Genomic DNA, 16695 nt, shown 5'->3' with positions numbered 1-16695 from the left:
AGCCTGTACTCACTGGAATTCAGAAGAATGGAATGGAGGGGATTTCATTGAAACCTGATGAGAGGCATTGATCATGTTGATAGGCAGAGGCTGCTTCCTAGGGCTGAAATGGCTAACATGAGGTGCTTAGCAATAGGTACCAAGGGGATATCAGGGGTAAGTGGTGGGTGTGTGAAATGCACTGCTGGTGACGGTGGTGGAAGTGAATACAGTAGGGTCTTTTAAGAGCGTCTTAGGTGCATGGAACTTAGAAAAATAGAGTGCTATGCACTAGGGAAATTCTAGGCAGTTTTTGGAGTAGGTTACGTGGTTGGCACAATGTTGGGGGCCAAAGGGCCTGTAATGTGCTGTAAGTTTCTACATTCTATGAAACCTGTTGAAATGCCTCAACAGAGTGAAACTAGAGAGGATGTTTCCTACGGTGGGGGACTCCAGGACCAGAAGACAGAGCCTCAGAGTAGAGAGATGTCCTATTAGAATGGAGATGAGAAGGAATTTGTTTAGCTAGAGAGTGGTGAATTTGTGGAAATCATTGCCACAGGCAGCTGTGGGAGCCAAGTCATTGGGTATATTCAAGACTGAGGTTGATAGATTCTTGATTAGTCAGCTTACGAAGGGATACGGTGAGAAAGCAGGAGATTGGGGCTGATTGGGAAATGAATCAGCCTTGATGAAATGACTCGATGGACCAAATGGCCTGATTCTGCTCCTATATCTTGGAAAATATTAGTATACGTTACCACTGAAAGCTGTAATAAGGAACAGTACAGACTCTTCACCTCACAGTGTCATGCCAAACATCTAACCTACTCCAAGATCAATTTAATCTTTCCTTCCTTCACAGCCCTCTGTTTTTCTGTCATCCATGTGCCTATCAAAGAGACTCTTAAATATCCCCAATGTATCTACCTGTAGCACCATCTTTGGTAGCACAGTCCATGCACCTAATACTCTGTGTTTTTAAAAAAATCTGCCGATAACATCCCCCCATACATTCCTCCAGTCACCTTAAAATAAGGTATTAGCCATGCCAGGTGTGACACACCTACTTATTCCGGCTTCTTTCTCCCTTCCTTTCCAGTCCTGATGAAGGGTGTCGGCCCAAAATGTCGACTACTTTTTCATTTCCATAGATGCTGCCTGACCTGATTTCCTGCAGTGTTTTGTGTGTGTTGCTCTCGTATGCAATTTGGCTGGTTTTAAACCTCAAGTATCATGGTATCTTAAAAGGTTTGGGTTGTTAGTGATGTTTCTATAGAGGAAAGCCCGAATATGGAATTTAATTCAGTTCTGCTTATTTGGTTAAGATGTTTATTCTCTAAGCAGTTTTTCAACCATATTAAAATGCTCCTCTTCTCTCCTAGGATAACCCTCCATATGACAAAGGGGCTTTCAGGATTGAAATAAGCTTTCCATCAGAATACCCTTTCAAACCACCTAAAATTACATTCAAGACAAAGATCTATCATCCCAACATCGATGAAAAAGGACAAGTTTGTCTCCCAGTCATTAGTGCAGAAAACTGGAAGCCAGCAACCAGAACTGACCAAGGTGAGAGAAGGTTAATGGGGCTCCGTTACTGTTACAAATAACAGTGTTTGCAAGAACTTTCCTGATTCTAAATGGAGAAATGGAAATATGACAATGTGTTTAAATCAGGGAGCTTTGCACATTATCTCCTTACCTGTCCATGATCTCCCTGCGCTGCTGCTGCTCCTCTTCCTCTTTCTTCCATGATCTCCTATCCTCTCCTATCAGATTCTGCCTTTTCCACCAGTGGCAATGGTGGTGGAGATGGATATGATAGGGTATTTTAAGAGATTCCTGGATAGGTACATGGAGCTTAGAAAAATAGAGGGCGATGAGTAACCCTAGGTAACTTCTAATGTAAGTACATGTTCGGCACAGCATTGTGGGCTGAAGGGCCTGTATTGTGCTGTAGTTTTTCTATGTTCTATGATCAATCAACTTCCCAGCTCTTTATTTCTACCCATCCCCTTTCCTGGTTTCTCCTGTCACCTGCCACCTTGTACTTCTTCCTCCCTTCTCCCCACCTTCTTATTCTGCTTCCTCATTCTTTCCAGTCCTGATGAAGGGTCTTGGCCCGAAATGTCAAGCGTTTACTCTTTTCCATAGATGTTGCCTGACCTGCTGAGTACCTCCAGCATTTTGTAAGTGTGTAGCTTTACATACAGAATGTGTTTTATCTTGTCATTGAAACAATTGATCTTGTGTGTGCATTTTGATCAGTGGAAGTCCAGCATTCACTGACAGGACCAGGAGGATTGAATTGGCCATTTTCACATTGCTGTTGTACTCCACAAGGAGTCCACCATCAGATCTTTGTTTAGTTGTTGTTGCTTAGAGTTATATTGGATGATCACCCCTTCAATCTTGTGGCAAGTCTTCTTATTTTGGCATTGACTATTCTGCTCAGGACCCTGCTCAAAGTTTGCCCCATGCTTGCCCTTACCTGATCTGGATGTTGATGCCCTCCACATTCCAGCAGCATTCAGAGGCTAGATGAGGATAGTGACTCTACCTCAACCAGGAGCCCTACTTTGAAACAATGATTACCTTGCACCCTGCTGGCAATGTTTGAGCAAGGTCCAAGGTAACAATGATTTTTGAAGGTTATTGTAGTGAATACACCAAGGAGAAAGTAAGTTGATATTGTGCTTTAATACTAGTATTTCTTCTGGCTTTTAATTGGCTTTATTCAAAAAGAATTCACTTCAATTTAAGCAGCATCTAGCCTACTGCCCATTGTGCTGCTGGTGTTCAGGACAACAATAAAGGTCCTCCATCTCTGACGGTGTTCAGGGCTTCCTTCATCATGCCAGTAGCTTCCTCTCAGCTCCTCTCTGTTGTCAGTCACACAAGTCTTGGGTGGAGACCATAACAGTTTTGTTTTACCAATTAGGGCCATTAGTCCTGAGCTGAACCCCTGAGCCTGGAGGGCCAATGGACTACTCCTAGTCTGACCTCTACCCTTTGACCTGTTTGTAACACAAAATGCTGGAGGAACTCATGAGGTCAGGCAGCATCTATGAAGGGAAATGAATAGTCAATGTTTCAGATCAGAATGCTTCATCAGAATAGTTTAAATGTCAGACTTTTAAGATCTTATAATCAGTAGATTTTTTTTTACAAGTGGCAGAGTTCATTCTCAACTTAGGTAGGTCAGCCTACAAATTCCTGGGTCCCATAACATTTGTAAAATTGTCACTCCAAAAATTTCGCAGCACATCTGTGGTTGAGTGGCAGGATGGAGATGCGACTCTCTTGGGCAAGGTATAGCGCCTTCTTAGCTTCCCCCAATCAGGATCACTTGAAGCCATGGGAGCAGGTGGTGGATGGTTATATGAGCAGCTGGTACATATCACAGGTCCTGGATATGCGATTACTGACGCCAGTGTTCAATGCTCTGAAGAGTATTGATAATGGCTTGGGTCACCCATCTTTAAAGACACTGCCCAGAAGAAGGCAATGGCAAACCACTTCTGTAGAAAATTTTGCCAAGAACAATCATGGTCATGGAAAGACCATGATTGCCCATGTCATATGACACGCTACATAACTATGATGTCATATAAAGATGATGTCAGTGATAATAAGTCTGATTCTTGAGTCGTAGAAAAGTACAGCACAGAAATGGGACCTTTGGCCTGTCTAGTCTGTGCTGAACCATTTAAACTGCTTACTGTAATTGACCTGTACTGGGACCATAACCCTCCATACCCCCAGCCATCCATGTGCCTATACAAACTTCGCTTAAACATTGAAATCGAGATTGCATGCACCACTTGCATTGGCAGCTCATTCCACACTAACACTCTCTGAGTGAGGACTGAGTGTCCCCCTTAAACTTTTCAACTTAACTCATGTCTTCTGGTTGTAGTCTCAGCCAACCTCAGTGGAAAAAGCCTGCTTACATTTACCCTATCTATACCTTTATAATTTTGTGTACCTTATCAAATCTCTCAGTCCTCTACATTCCAAGGAATGAAGTCCTAACCTGTTCAATCTTTCCATATAACTCAGATCCTCCAGACCTGGCAACATCCTTGTAAATTTTCTCTGGTACTCTTTCAAACTTATTTATATCTTTTCTGTAGGTAGTTAGGATAAGAAATCACTTGATGGAAGTAGTTGGTATTTCCCCTGCAGTAGCTACACAGAGGGTAGTGTATAAAATAAGGAGGGATGCTGCAATGGTCATGGGTGATTTTAATCGTCAGAACAGAAGAAATAGGAGCAGGAGTAGGCCATCATTTATTAAGATTGTGGTTGATCTGGACTCAGCTCCACCAGCATACCTTTTCCACTTAACTCTTTATTCCCCTTCTAAGCAAAAGTCTATCTAACCATATCTTAAATATATTTAATGGAGCTGTCTCTTGTTTCTCTGGGCAGATAATTCCACAGATTACTACTCTCTGGGAAAAAAAAAAGTTCCTCTTCATCTGCTTCTGAAATCTACACCGCTGAATCTTGAGTGTCACCTACCAATGAACACAACTTTCCCATCTCTCTCTTGTGCATCTTTCATAATTTTATGTTTCTATCTTCTTCTTCTGAATTCCAGTGTGTATAGTCCCAGAGACTCATTTTCTCCTCATAGTTTAACCCCTCCTCCAGAATCAGCTTGGTGATCTACTCTCCTCTGCTGTTCTCAGGTACTCAGGTTCTCCAGGTACTGGTAATGCACACAGATCACATCTCCTTACTTGAGAAAAGATACACTGGCTTCTCCCAGTGAGTAGTGAATCCATGAACATGTACAGTAGTTGTGGTCTCCTTACTTAAGATGCAGCATAGCCTCTCTACTCTTAAATACAAACACGAGGAAATCTGCAGATGCTGGAAATTCAAACAACACACACAAAATGCTGGTGGAACACAGCAGGCCAGGCAGCATCTATAAGAAGAAGCACTGTTGACGTTTCGGGCCAAGACCCTTCGTCAGGACTAACTGAAAGGAAAGATACTAAAAGATTTGAAAGTAGTGGGGGGACGGGGAAATGCGAAATGATAGAAGACCGGAGGGGGTGGGATGAAGCTAAGAGCTGGAAAGGTGATTGACGAAAGTGATACAGAGCTGGAGAAGGGAAAGGATCATGGGACGGGAGGCCTTAGGAGAAAGAAAGTGGGGGAGGGGAGCACCAGAGGGAGATGGAGAACAGGCAGAGTGATGGGCAGAGAGAGAGAAAAAAACAAAAACTAAGTATATCTGAACACCTACGCTCAGTCTGCCAGAGAAAGCAGGATCTCCCAGTGGCCACACATTTTAATTCCAAGTCCCATTCCCATTCTGATATGTCTATCCATGGCCTCCTCTACTGTCAAGATGAAGCCACACTCAGGTTGGAGGAACAACACCTTATATATCGGCTGGGTAGCCTCCAACCTGATGGCATGAACATTGACTTCTCTAACTTACATTAATGCCCCTCCTCCCCTTCTTACCTCATCCCTGACATATTTAGTTGTTTGTTTTTTCTCTCTCTCTTTCCCTTCTCCAGCTCTGTATCACTTTCGTCAATCACCTTTCCAGCTCTTAGCTTCATCCCACCTCCTCCGGCCTTCTATCATTTCGCATTTCCCCCTCCCCCCACTACTTTCAAATCTCTTAGTATCTTTCCTTTCAGTTAGTCCTGACGAAGGGTCTGGGCCCGAAACGTCGACAATGCTTTTCCTTATAGATGCTGCCTGGCCTGCTGTGTTCCACCAGCATTTTGTGTGTGTTGTTACTCTTAAATACAATCCTTCACCATTTAAATAATAATCTGATCAGCTATTTACCAACATTACCAACCTCTCTGGTAGACTATTGCCCATTCAATTAACCAGTCTGAACAAATTTAGATACACTGTACTTGATTCCTCCTTCAATGTCATTAATGTACACCTTGAATGATTGCAGGCCCAGCACCATCCCCCTACAGCACATGCTTACTATTTATTGCCAACCAGAAAAATGCCTACATATCCCAACTCTCAGCCTTCTGTTGGCTTACAAATCTCCTATCAATTACCCTCTATGTAACGACTAGTCAAGTTAAATTAGCAACAGTCACCTTGAGGACGAGTTTATCATGTATTGAGATTGTTTCAATGAAGAATCAACCAGGGAGTGGACTGTTATCTAATGTGACAGGATTATTTAATGATCTAGTAAAGTTTATGTTGCAGTTTTTTAAAACTCTGGTAAGGCCACATCTGGAGTATTGCATACAGTTCTGGGTTGCTCCACTGTAGGAAGGATGTTGAGGCTTTGGAGAGGGTGTAACAGAGGTTTACCAGGATGCTGCCTGGTTTAGAGGGTAAGTGCTATCATGAAAGGCTGGATAAACTTCAGTTGTTTTTTCTGGAGTGCCAGAGGCTGAGGGAAGGAAGATCTGATAGAGGTTTTCAAAATTATGAGAAGCATAAATAGACAGAGAATATCTGTTTCCCAGGGTGGAAATGTCTAAACCCAGAAGGCATGCATTGAAAGTGAGAGGGGGTCGGTTTCAGTGGGGTGTGAGGGATAAGTTTTTTACTCAGAAAGTGATGGATGCCCGGAAGATGCTGCCAGTATGGTGGTAGAGGGAAACACATTAGAGACATTTAAGAGATGTTTGGATAGGCACGTGGATGTGAGGAAAATGCAGGGATATGGACATAGTGTAGGTAGGCAGAATTAGTGTTCGGGTGTTTTTGATGTGCTTTTTGGCTAGTTCACCACAATGAACAAAAAACAAAGAACAATACAGCACAGTACAGGCCATTCAGCCCACAATGTTGTGCTGACCCTTAAACCCTGCCTCCCATATAACCCTCCACCTTAAATTCCTCTATATACCTGTTTAGTAGTCTCTTAAATTTCACTAGTGTATCTGCCTCCATCACTGACTCAGACAGTGCACTCCACGCACCAACCACCCTCTGAGTAAAAAAACCTTCCTCTAATATCCCCTTTGAACTTTCCTCCTCTTACTTTAAAGCCATGTCCTCTTGTACTGAGCAGTGGTGCCCTGGGGAAGAGGCACTGGCTGTCCACTCTGTCTATTCCTCTTAATATCTTGTACACCTTTATCATGTCTCCTCTCATCCTCCTCCTCTCCAGAGAGTATAGTCCTAGCTCCCTTAATCTCTGATCATAATGCATACTCTCTAAACCAAGCAGCATCCTGGTAAATCTTCTCTGTATCCTTTCCAATGCTTCCACATCCTTCCTATAGTGAAGCGACCAGAACTGGACACAGTACTCCAAGTGTGGCCTAACCAGAGTTTTATAGAGCTGCATCATTACCCCGCGACTCTTAAACTCTATCCCTCGACTTATGAAAGCTAACACTCCATGAGCTTTCTTAACTACACTATCTACCTGTGAGGCAACTTGCAGGGATCTGTGGACATGTACCCCCAGATCCCTCTGCTTCTCCACACTCCCAAGTATCCTGCCACTTACTTTGTACTCTGCCTTGGAGTTTGTCCTTCCAAAGTGTACCACCTCAAACTTCTCCGGGTTGAACTCCATCTGCCACTTCTCAGCCCACTTCTGCATCCTATCAATGTCTCTCTGCAATCTTTGCCAATCCTCAACACTATCCACAACACCACCAACCTTTGTGTCGTCTGCAAACTTGCCAACCCACCCTTCTACCCCCACATCCAGGTCGTTAATAAAAATCACGAAAAGTAGAGGACCCAGAACCGATCCTTGTGGACACCACTAGTCACAACCTTCCAATCCGAATGTACCTCCTCCACCACGACCCTCTGCCTTCTGCAGGCAAGCCAATTCTGAATCCACCTGGCCAAACTTCCCTGGATCCCATGCCTTTTGACTTTCTGAATAAGCCTACCTTATGAAGGCTGAAGGACCTGTTCCTGTGCTGTACTAAAAGTTCCTCTAGTTCAGAGTGATCATAGCATGCTAGAATTTCAAATTTACGAGAAATTTATAAGAAATTTACAACGCTGATCTAAATGCAGATGAAGGTAATTATAAGGGTTGAGAGTTGTTTTATGGATTTAAGGATAAAATGGTATAGAACATAGAACGTAGAAATCTACAGCACATTACAGGCCCTTCAGCCCACAATGTTGTGCCAACCATGTAACCTACTCTGGAAACTGCCTTGAATTTCCCCAGCCCAGAACCCTCAATTTTTCTAAGCTCCATGTACTTATCTAAGAGGCTCTAAAAAGACTCTATTGTATCGGTTTCCACCTCCATCGTCCGCAGTGCATTCCATGTACCCACCACTCTCTGTGTGAAAAACCTACCCCTGGTATCCCCTCGGTACCTATTTCCAAGCACAATAAAACTATGCCCCCTCGTGTTAGCCATTTGAGCCCTGGGGGAAAGCATCTGGCTATCCCGATCAATGTCCCTCGTCATTTTATACACCTCTATCAGGTCACCACTACTCCAAGGAGAAAAGACCAAGTACATTCAACCTATTCTCATATGGTATGCCCTCCAATTGAGGCAACATCCTTGTAAGTCTCCTCTGTACTCTCTCTATAGTATCGACATCGTTCCTGTAGTGAGGTGACCAGAACTGAACACAGTACTCCAAGTAGGGTCTGACCAAGGTTTTATATAGCTGTAGCATGCCCTCACGGCTCTTGAACTCAGCCCCACTGTTGATGAATGCCAAAACACCATATGCCTTCTCATCAACACTCAACCTGCACAACAACTTTGATGGTCCAATCAACATGGACCCCAAGATCTCTCAGATCTTCCTCACTGATTACCATTTATTTTATATTCTGTCTTCAAGTTAGACCTACCAAAATGAACTACTTCACACTTAACTGGGTTGAAGTCCATCTGCCACTTCTCAGCCCAGTTCTGCATCTATCAATGTCCCTCTGTAATGTCTGACTATACTCCAGACTATCCACAACACCCCCAACCTTTGTGTAATCAAAAAGCTTACTAACCCACCCTTCTACACCTCTGAGTTTTGAATTTTCTACCCATTTAAAAAATAGTCCACATCTTTATTCCTTGTCTCAAAGTGTATCACCATACACTTCCTTACACTTTATTCTGTCTGCCACTTCTTTGCCCATTCTCCTAATCTGTCCAAGTCCTGCAGCCTCCCTGCTTCTTCAATTCAATCCGCTATCTTCATATCATACGCTAACTTGGCCACAAAGCCATCAATTCTGTCATCAAAATAATGGGTATATAATGTAAAAAGAACCAATTACAGCACAGACTCCTGTGGAACACCACTAGTCACCACAACCAACCAGAAGAAGCTTTGCCTCCTGCCAAGCAGCCAGAATCTTTCCTTTAATACCTTGGGCTCTTATTTTGTTAAGCTATCTTATATGCAGCGGTTTGTCAAAGACTTCTGAAAATCATCCACCTATTTTCCTTTTGTCTATTCTGCTTGTTATTTTTTTTCACAGTATTATAACAGATTTGTCAGGTATAATTTCCCGTTAAGGAAACCATGCTGACTTTGGCCTATTTTCTCATATGCCCCCAAGTAGCCTGAAACATCATCCTTAATAATCAACTCCAATATCTTCCCAACCATTGAGGTCAGGCTAATTGGCCTATAATTTTCTACCTTCTGCCTCCCTGGCTTCTTGAAGAGTGGTAGTGGCATTTGCAATTTTCCAGTCCTCCAGAACCAAGAATCTAGTGATTCTTGAAGATCTTGAACAGAAGAGCAGAATCAAGAGGTTCCTCCTATTTCCTGTTTCATACATAATCCGTGAACGTTTATGTTCTTTTGGTGAAGGAAGCTTTTGTTGGTTTTGAAGATGTGCACAGAGTAAAATTAAAAACCCAGTAAAATTTGATTATTTTGAAATAATTTTGATTATTATTTTGAAATAATTATAAAAACCAGCTTTGAAATGTCATCATAAACATGCAAAGTTCTACAGATCCTGGAGTTCTGGGTGTGGGAGGAGACTGGTGTTTGTGTGCTGTTTTATACTTTTTTACTTCACAGAAGAACAATTATTTCAAAAGATGCAACTGATAAGTGGTTGGGTAGCCTCCAGCCTTATGGCACGAATATCAATTTCTCCTTCCAGTTGAAAAGAAAAATTCTCCCTCCCCTGTTCTTCTTTTGTTCCCCACTCTGGCCTCTTACTTCATCTCACCTCCCCCAGGGTCCCCTCCTGGTCCCTTTCTCCTATGGTCAACTCTCTGCTCTTATCGGATTTCTTCCTCTCCAGCCCTTTATCTTTCCCACCCACCTGACTTTACCTATCATCTTCCAGCTAGCCTCTTTCCTTCTCCACCCCCCCCCCATCATCCCACACCTTTTTATTCTGCTGTCTGCCCCCTTCCATCTCAGATGAAGGTTTCATACTGAAATGTCGATAGTTCATTAATTTCCAGAGATGTTGAGTTCCTCCAGCATTCTGTGTGTGTTTCTCTGGATTTCCAGCATCTGCGAACTTCTCGTGTTTGTGATCCATCTTCTTTTTGAACTGGAGCACCTGTGATTCATTACCCACATATGCTAAAAGGGTTCCAATGAATTGCTGAATAATTCTTTTTGTATTACAAAATCCCGAGTGTAGCCATTTACCAATTTCCCACTCACTACCTGAGATCTTTTACTCTTCTTTCAAAACAAAAAATAATTGAAAATTCCCCTCAACTGACTCTTCAACTAAAACAAAATCCATATCTATCTTTATAAACGTAAACGTTCCACGAGTAGTAATGTACTCTAATTTTAATGACCACCCATTCTGCTGTGCAGACTTATCTGAGAACTGGGTTCATTTCCCATCACTGCCCATAAGGAGTTTGTATGTTCTCCCTGTGACCACATTGGTTTTTTCTGGGTGCTCTGGTTTCCTTACACAGTCCAAAGACCTACAGGTTGGTAGGTTAAAGGGTCATTGTAAGTTCCCCAGTGATTAGGCTCAGTTTAATCGGGGGCAGCGTGGCTCGAAGGGCTAGAGGACCTATTCCACACTGTATCTCAATCAATAAACAAACTGGAAATCGGACCTTAAGTTGACATTCCAAAGTGTGTATATAGCCTAATATTGTTTTAGATCATCTAATTAGTCAGCTGCCATTAAAGATGCCTTTAAATTGGAAGGAGTTGAGAGGAGAAATACGAGGATGATGATGGCCCTGGAGGCACCAAGTTACGGGAAGAGGTTGAGCAATTGGTACTTCATAGAATAAGGGAATAATATGGAGATGTGTGAAATTGTCGTGAGGTGAATAAACACAGTCTGTTTCCTACAGATGGGGAATCAAGAAACTTGTTCAAGTCAAATTCAGTGTCATCTGACTGTGCATATACACAACCAAACAAAACAACATTCCTCCAGTGCACAGTGTACCCACACAATATATATCACACACAGCACAGAAACTCTCTTCCTTTCCAGTGCTGAAGAAGGATCTCTGTCTCAAGCATCGACTGTTTATTCATTTCCATAGATGCTGAGCTGCTGAGATCCTGCAGCATTATGAAATATTATCAACCAGAAACATTATATCTTTCCCTCTCTGCGTATTGGCTGACCTGCTCACCATTTATATCAATATGTTCTTATTTCAAGAATGTTAGAAGTTTTGAAGATCGTTTCAGGAAAATTGTCATCTTTTGGGTTTTTTTTCTCTCTGTGATTTGAGTGCTTTTCAAATCTGCATTTTAACGCTCTTTATTTTGTTCTGCTTTCAGTTATCCAGTCACTCATTGCACTTGTCAATGACCCACAGCCTGAGCATCCTCTAAGAGCTGACCTAGCTGAAGAATACTCTAAGGACCGTAAAAAATTCTTTAAGAACGCTGAAGAGTTTACTAAGAAATATGCAGAAAAACGACCAGTGGACTAAGACTTCTGTCAAACTGCCTTTCTGACCATCAGATTCTGGGCAGTACATTTCAACAACACCATCCAGCAGGACTCTGAACACGTGCAAGTGTCACCTTTGGTGTTAACTTGTGGCTGTTACTAACTTTCTACAGTTTTCATATAATCAGAAGTGGTTTAGATAATGACTGTTCAGATGGGATTAAAACTTTAAATAAAACAGTCTAGTTCTGCTTTCTAGTTTAAAAACACAAAATCACTGCTTAGTAAACAACTTTTCTCTCTCAATTCCACAAGTTCTTTTAACAGATGGTGTTCTATTCTTGAGCTTTTTTGTTTTCCTTCAAATCCATGTTTCCCTTTATTGCCTCTGCTTTTTTCTTTCAATAAAAATTACGCTATCCAAACCAATCTCTCAGTGAAGAATGACAAAGTCCTGAAGGAGGTGGGCAAGTGTTTACTTTTCTTTTTAGCTTTGAATGTTCTGCAAGTGGACCTGGCCTACAATGTATTTAGAAGCTGGGAAGGGGAAATGCTAACATGGCCAGCGAGAGTAAATCAGTCTGTTCCAATGTAATTTAGCTCTGTTACTATACAGTCAAGTTGACAAAATAGGAATTTTTGGGATTAATTTTTTTTTAAGTGTTTTTTTACACCCATTCCTTGGTTACCTCTGAATTAACTGACTTGCAGAGGATTTGTCCCTGGCGTAGGTTGTCAGGCCATGACCCTAAACATTGGCCACTGTCCACATTGCCTTGAGCTTCCGCATCCATGCAGATGCTGACAAGTTGCATGTACAGTGAGGCGACTCAAATTGGTAATGTTTTAAACCAGCATCAAGCTGTTTGCAGTTTGGTGGTCTGTATTAATCAACTGAGAATTCAAAATTAGCAGTAGGAATTTGCATGAAGTGATTCCATGGGCAGACAGAGTCCCCCGTATTCTCCTTCTGGCCACTGTTTAGATCTTTGTGTGCTGTGATTCAGGCATTTGATTCCGCCTCTTGGTTGATTTTTGCTCATTTAACAAGATTCAGAAACTCTCTGTGCACCTGTGGAATAGATCCTGCACAATCTGCTTCACTAGTTTAGGAATGGTGTTACCTCAACTTAGCATTTGTAGAGATGATTGGTCTTTTTTTTTAAAAAAACCTTGCATCCAGCTTGGCTCAGTTTTGGGGAAATTTGAGCCAAACCTCCATGCTCCTTCCATGCTGATCTTTGGCTCCAGAAAACGTGTTTGCATCCAACTGATACAGTAGAGAGGTAAAAGTATTTGACATCACAGCGTTGCTCTACGGGTAAAGGTCTGGGGTGTTTAATTTCAGGGCTTTGTCACATTTAAAATTTCAATCATCTTGTAACTTGAGGTGAAAATGCCTATTTCTGTCCTGTCTTAGACAGCCTGATTACTGGGTGGAAACTCGCACTGGGCAAGACAGTGTTGCCCACAGCAGGTGATCTGTTGCTCATTATCCATTTTGTTTTTTCCTCAAACATATTTCCATGTTTTAATCTGGGAAAGAATAGAAAATAAATTGAAATTGGAACTTAAGGGTAAAGATATTTGGAAAAAGTATTTACACTGCTGAAATGTAAGTAAGTGGAGGTTAGTCAAAGTATGTCATTTAGGCTTATATTTTAACCACTGAAGCTCTGAAATTGTATCCTGTTTTGACTCGTGTACACTGTTAACCTGCAGGTACTGTCTGTACAATGGTAGCAACCGCCCTCTCAACTTAAGTACCCCGAATCATTTTTTTTTAAGCAGTCAATATTAAAATTAGTCTGGATAAAGCTTAATTGTCTCAATTGGGTTTGTATAGAAAATTGTGAATGAAACTGGATCTGACAAACTTCCGGGCACTTTGGGATTCAAATAAAACTTCATGCGGTTTATTACTCTTCATGCAGTGTATTACTGGAAATCTGAGCACACACTTTCTCTCTACATCCCACTTCCTTCTGTCACTCATTGGGATGAAGTTGTGTGAGGCGTAATTTGGGGTACTGCGTGCAGTTCTGGTCACCTATCTGCAGGGAAGATATCACTTAGATTGAAAGAGTACAGAGAAAATTTACAAGTATGATGCTGGAACTTGAGGACCTGAGTTATACGGAAAAGTTGAATAGCTTAGGACATTATTCCCTGAGAGCGTTTGAGAATGAGGGGAGGTATGATTTACAAAATTATGAAGGGTGCAGATAGGGTTAATGCAAGCACCCATTTTCCACTGACATCGGGTGACACTAGAACTGAAAGCTATCAAGCTATCAATAAGAGTGAAAGAGTACAGAGAAAATTTACAAGGCCATTGCTGTGACTTGAGCACCTGAGTTATAGGAAATTAGGACTGTATTCCCTAGAGTGAAGGGAAATGAGGGGAGATTTGATAGAGGTATACAAATTTTGAGGGGTATAGATAGGGTAAATGCAAGCAGGCTTTTTTCCACTGAGGTTCGTTGAGACTAGAACTGGAGGTCACAGGTGAAGGATGAAATGTTTATGGGAAACATGAGCGGAAATCACGCAGAGTGGTACAAGTGTAGAACGAGCTGCCAGTGGAAGTGGTAACATTTAAGCGAAGTTTGGCTAAGTAAATGGAGGGGAGGGGCTAGATCAAATAATAGAAAAGGACTAGATGGGCCAAAGTGCCTGTTTCTGTGTTGTAGTACTCTATGGCTCTGACTGTTAGCTTTTCCTTTCCCTAGTTGTACTTGTCTACAAAAGAACACACTCATAATGAACTATACCTTCATTCTATACAAAGGAAATTAAGTCATTCCTGAAATCCTATTTGGCCGAGCCTTCTAGCAATACAATCCTTTCTCTCTGGTAGTGATATGGAATTCAAAAACAAAATCTTGTCTTGATTAAACAAATGAACCTGTTTTCAGAAGGATGGATATACAGTATTAAGTCTGAATTTTTAACCTTAGATTTATCGAGATAAAAACAAAATTATACAGCCCTTTTAAAATATCTAATCATTCTAAATGATCTAACAGACTAAGAGAAAGATTTAAACTCTAAACAGCAAGGTTTTCATTTAGTGACACTAAACATGTGGGGAAAGGATTGAAGGAGTCGGTCTTACACTTTGAATTATATAAATACTCCCCAATTTTAAAAAAAGTTCTGATTGATTAGGGTGCTCTTGTTAAACTTCAAAGATACTTCACCAATTGTGGCTTTGAATTTAATTTAGTTTAAAAACTGTTATTCTAACAGCACCCTCTCAGATAAATTTAAGGTTAAGAAGGCTTATGGAATGTTTGTTTTTATTAGTCAAGGCATTGATTTCAGAAGTCAAGAGGTTATGTTGCAAATTTTTAAAACTCTAGTTAGGCCGCATCTGGTGTATTGCGTACAGTTTTGGTCGCCCCAGTATATAAAGGCTGTTGAGGCTTTAGAGAGGGTGTAGAAGAGGTTCACTAGGATGCTGCCTGCTTTTGAGAATGAGTGCTATCATGAGAGGCTGGACAAACTTGGGTTGTTTTCTGTGGAGCACCAGAGGCTGAGGGGAGATCAGAGAGGTTTATAAAATTATGAGAGGAATAGATAGAGTGGACAGGGAGTAGCTGTTTCCTGAGGTTGAGATGTCTAATACCAGAGGGCATGTATTGAGGGTTAGAGTGGGTAGGTCCAAGGAGTTTGTGAAGGGTGAGTTTTTTTTACTTGAGAGTCGTAGATGCCTGCAGTGTAGATACCATGCACTGCCTAGTATGGTGGTAGAGGCAGATACATTAGAGGCTTTTAAGAGGTGTTTGGATAGGCATATAGATGTAAGGAAGATGGAGGGATATGGACATGGTGTAGGTAAGAGGGATTTGTGTTTGGGTGTTTTTGATTTGTTTTTTAGCTGGTTGGCACAACACTGGGCTGAATGCCCTGTTCCTATGCTTTACTGTTTTATGTTCTATTAGTGGTAAGGTTTCTAATATTGAATAAATCTATACCAGTGAGGTTTCCCAGGCCAAGAGCTGCAGGGTGGCAGATCCATGCAATATAAACAGGATTCAAGGAGGCTGAAATCTGTATTGCAACAGCCGTTCCCCAGTATTGGGTGTAAATACCATTCTACAGGATTAGTATCAGAGCAAAGTTTAAACAATAAATTCATATAATCTCAGGGATGTTATCTTAAAAGTTGTAACAAAACAGGAGGGAATTTGTCCTTTCGATTCTATGACGTCTCCTGTGGAGCAATACTGTTAGCCCCATTTCCTTACAATTCTCTTTCTCACACATGCTCATCAACTTCCCTTTGATAGTTTTTTTCTGTACCTATACCAAGGGGTAACTTGCATCCATTAAGCAATCACCATGTTTTTGTGATCCATAAGACCATAGAATATGGGAGCAGAATTAAGCCATTTGACCTGTTGAGTCTGCTCCGCCGTTTCATCATGGCTGATTCATTTTCCCTCCTAGCCCCGTTCTCCTGCCTTCTCCCAGTATTTCTTTATACCCTGACTAATCAAGAATCTATCAACCTGTGTCTTAAATATACCCGTTGACTTGGCCTCCACAGCCATCTGTGGCAACAAATTCCACAGATTCACCATTCTGCTGAAAGAAATTACTCCTTATTTCTGTTCTAAATGAACCCCATTCTACTATGAGACTGCGCCCTCTGATCCTAGACACCCCTACCATAGGAAACATCATCTTCACATCCACTCTACTGAGGCTTTTCAACATTCAATAGGTTTCAATGAGATTTCCCTCTTGTTCTGAATTCCAGTGAGTACAGGCCCAGAGCCATCAAACACTCCTCATATGATAAGCCTTTCGATCCTGGAATCATTTTCGTGAACCTCCTTTCAACTTCTCCAACTTAAATAATGTGGGAGGAAACTCACATTCTCATGGAAA

At 41.6% G+C, this 16695-nt stretch overlaps 1 protein-coding gene across 2 annotated transcripts in view; it reads left to right on the top strand.

Annotated features, from left to right (window-relative positions):
- The window catches only part of LOC140730875 (ubiquitin-conjugating enzyme E2 L3), a 94932-nt gene extending 81209 nt beyond the window's left edge, over positions 1-13723 (top strand). For both annotated transcript variants that reach the window (XM_073051853.1, XM_073051855.1), the window contains 2 exons: positions 1365-1551; positions 11682-13723. In XM_073051853.1, the coding sequence (XP_072907954.1) occupies positions 1365-1551; positions 11682-11836 (342 nt within the window). In that variant the 3' untranslated portion in view covers positions 11837-13723. The remainder of the gene's footprint in view (positions 1-1364; positions 1552-11681) is intronic.
- Positions 13724-16695: the final 2972 nt, after the last annotated feature.

Source organism: Hemitrygon akajei, chromosome 7 (assembly GCF_048418815.1).
Source record: "Hemitrygon akajei chromosome 7, sHemAka1.3, whole genome shotgun sequence".
Lineage (NCBI taxonomy): Eukaryota > Metazoa > Chordata > Chondrichthyes > Myliobatiformes > Dasyatidae > Hemitrygon > Hemitrygon akajei.
The sequence above is the reverse complement of the archived record's forward strand: the minus strand, read 5'-3'. Positions and strand labels throughout refer to the sequence as shown.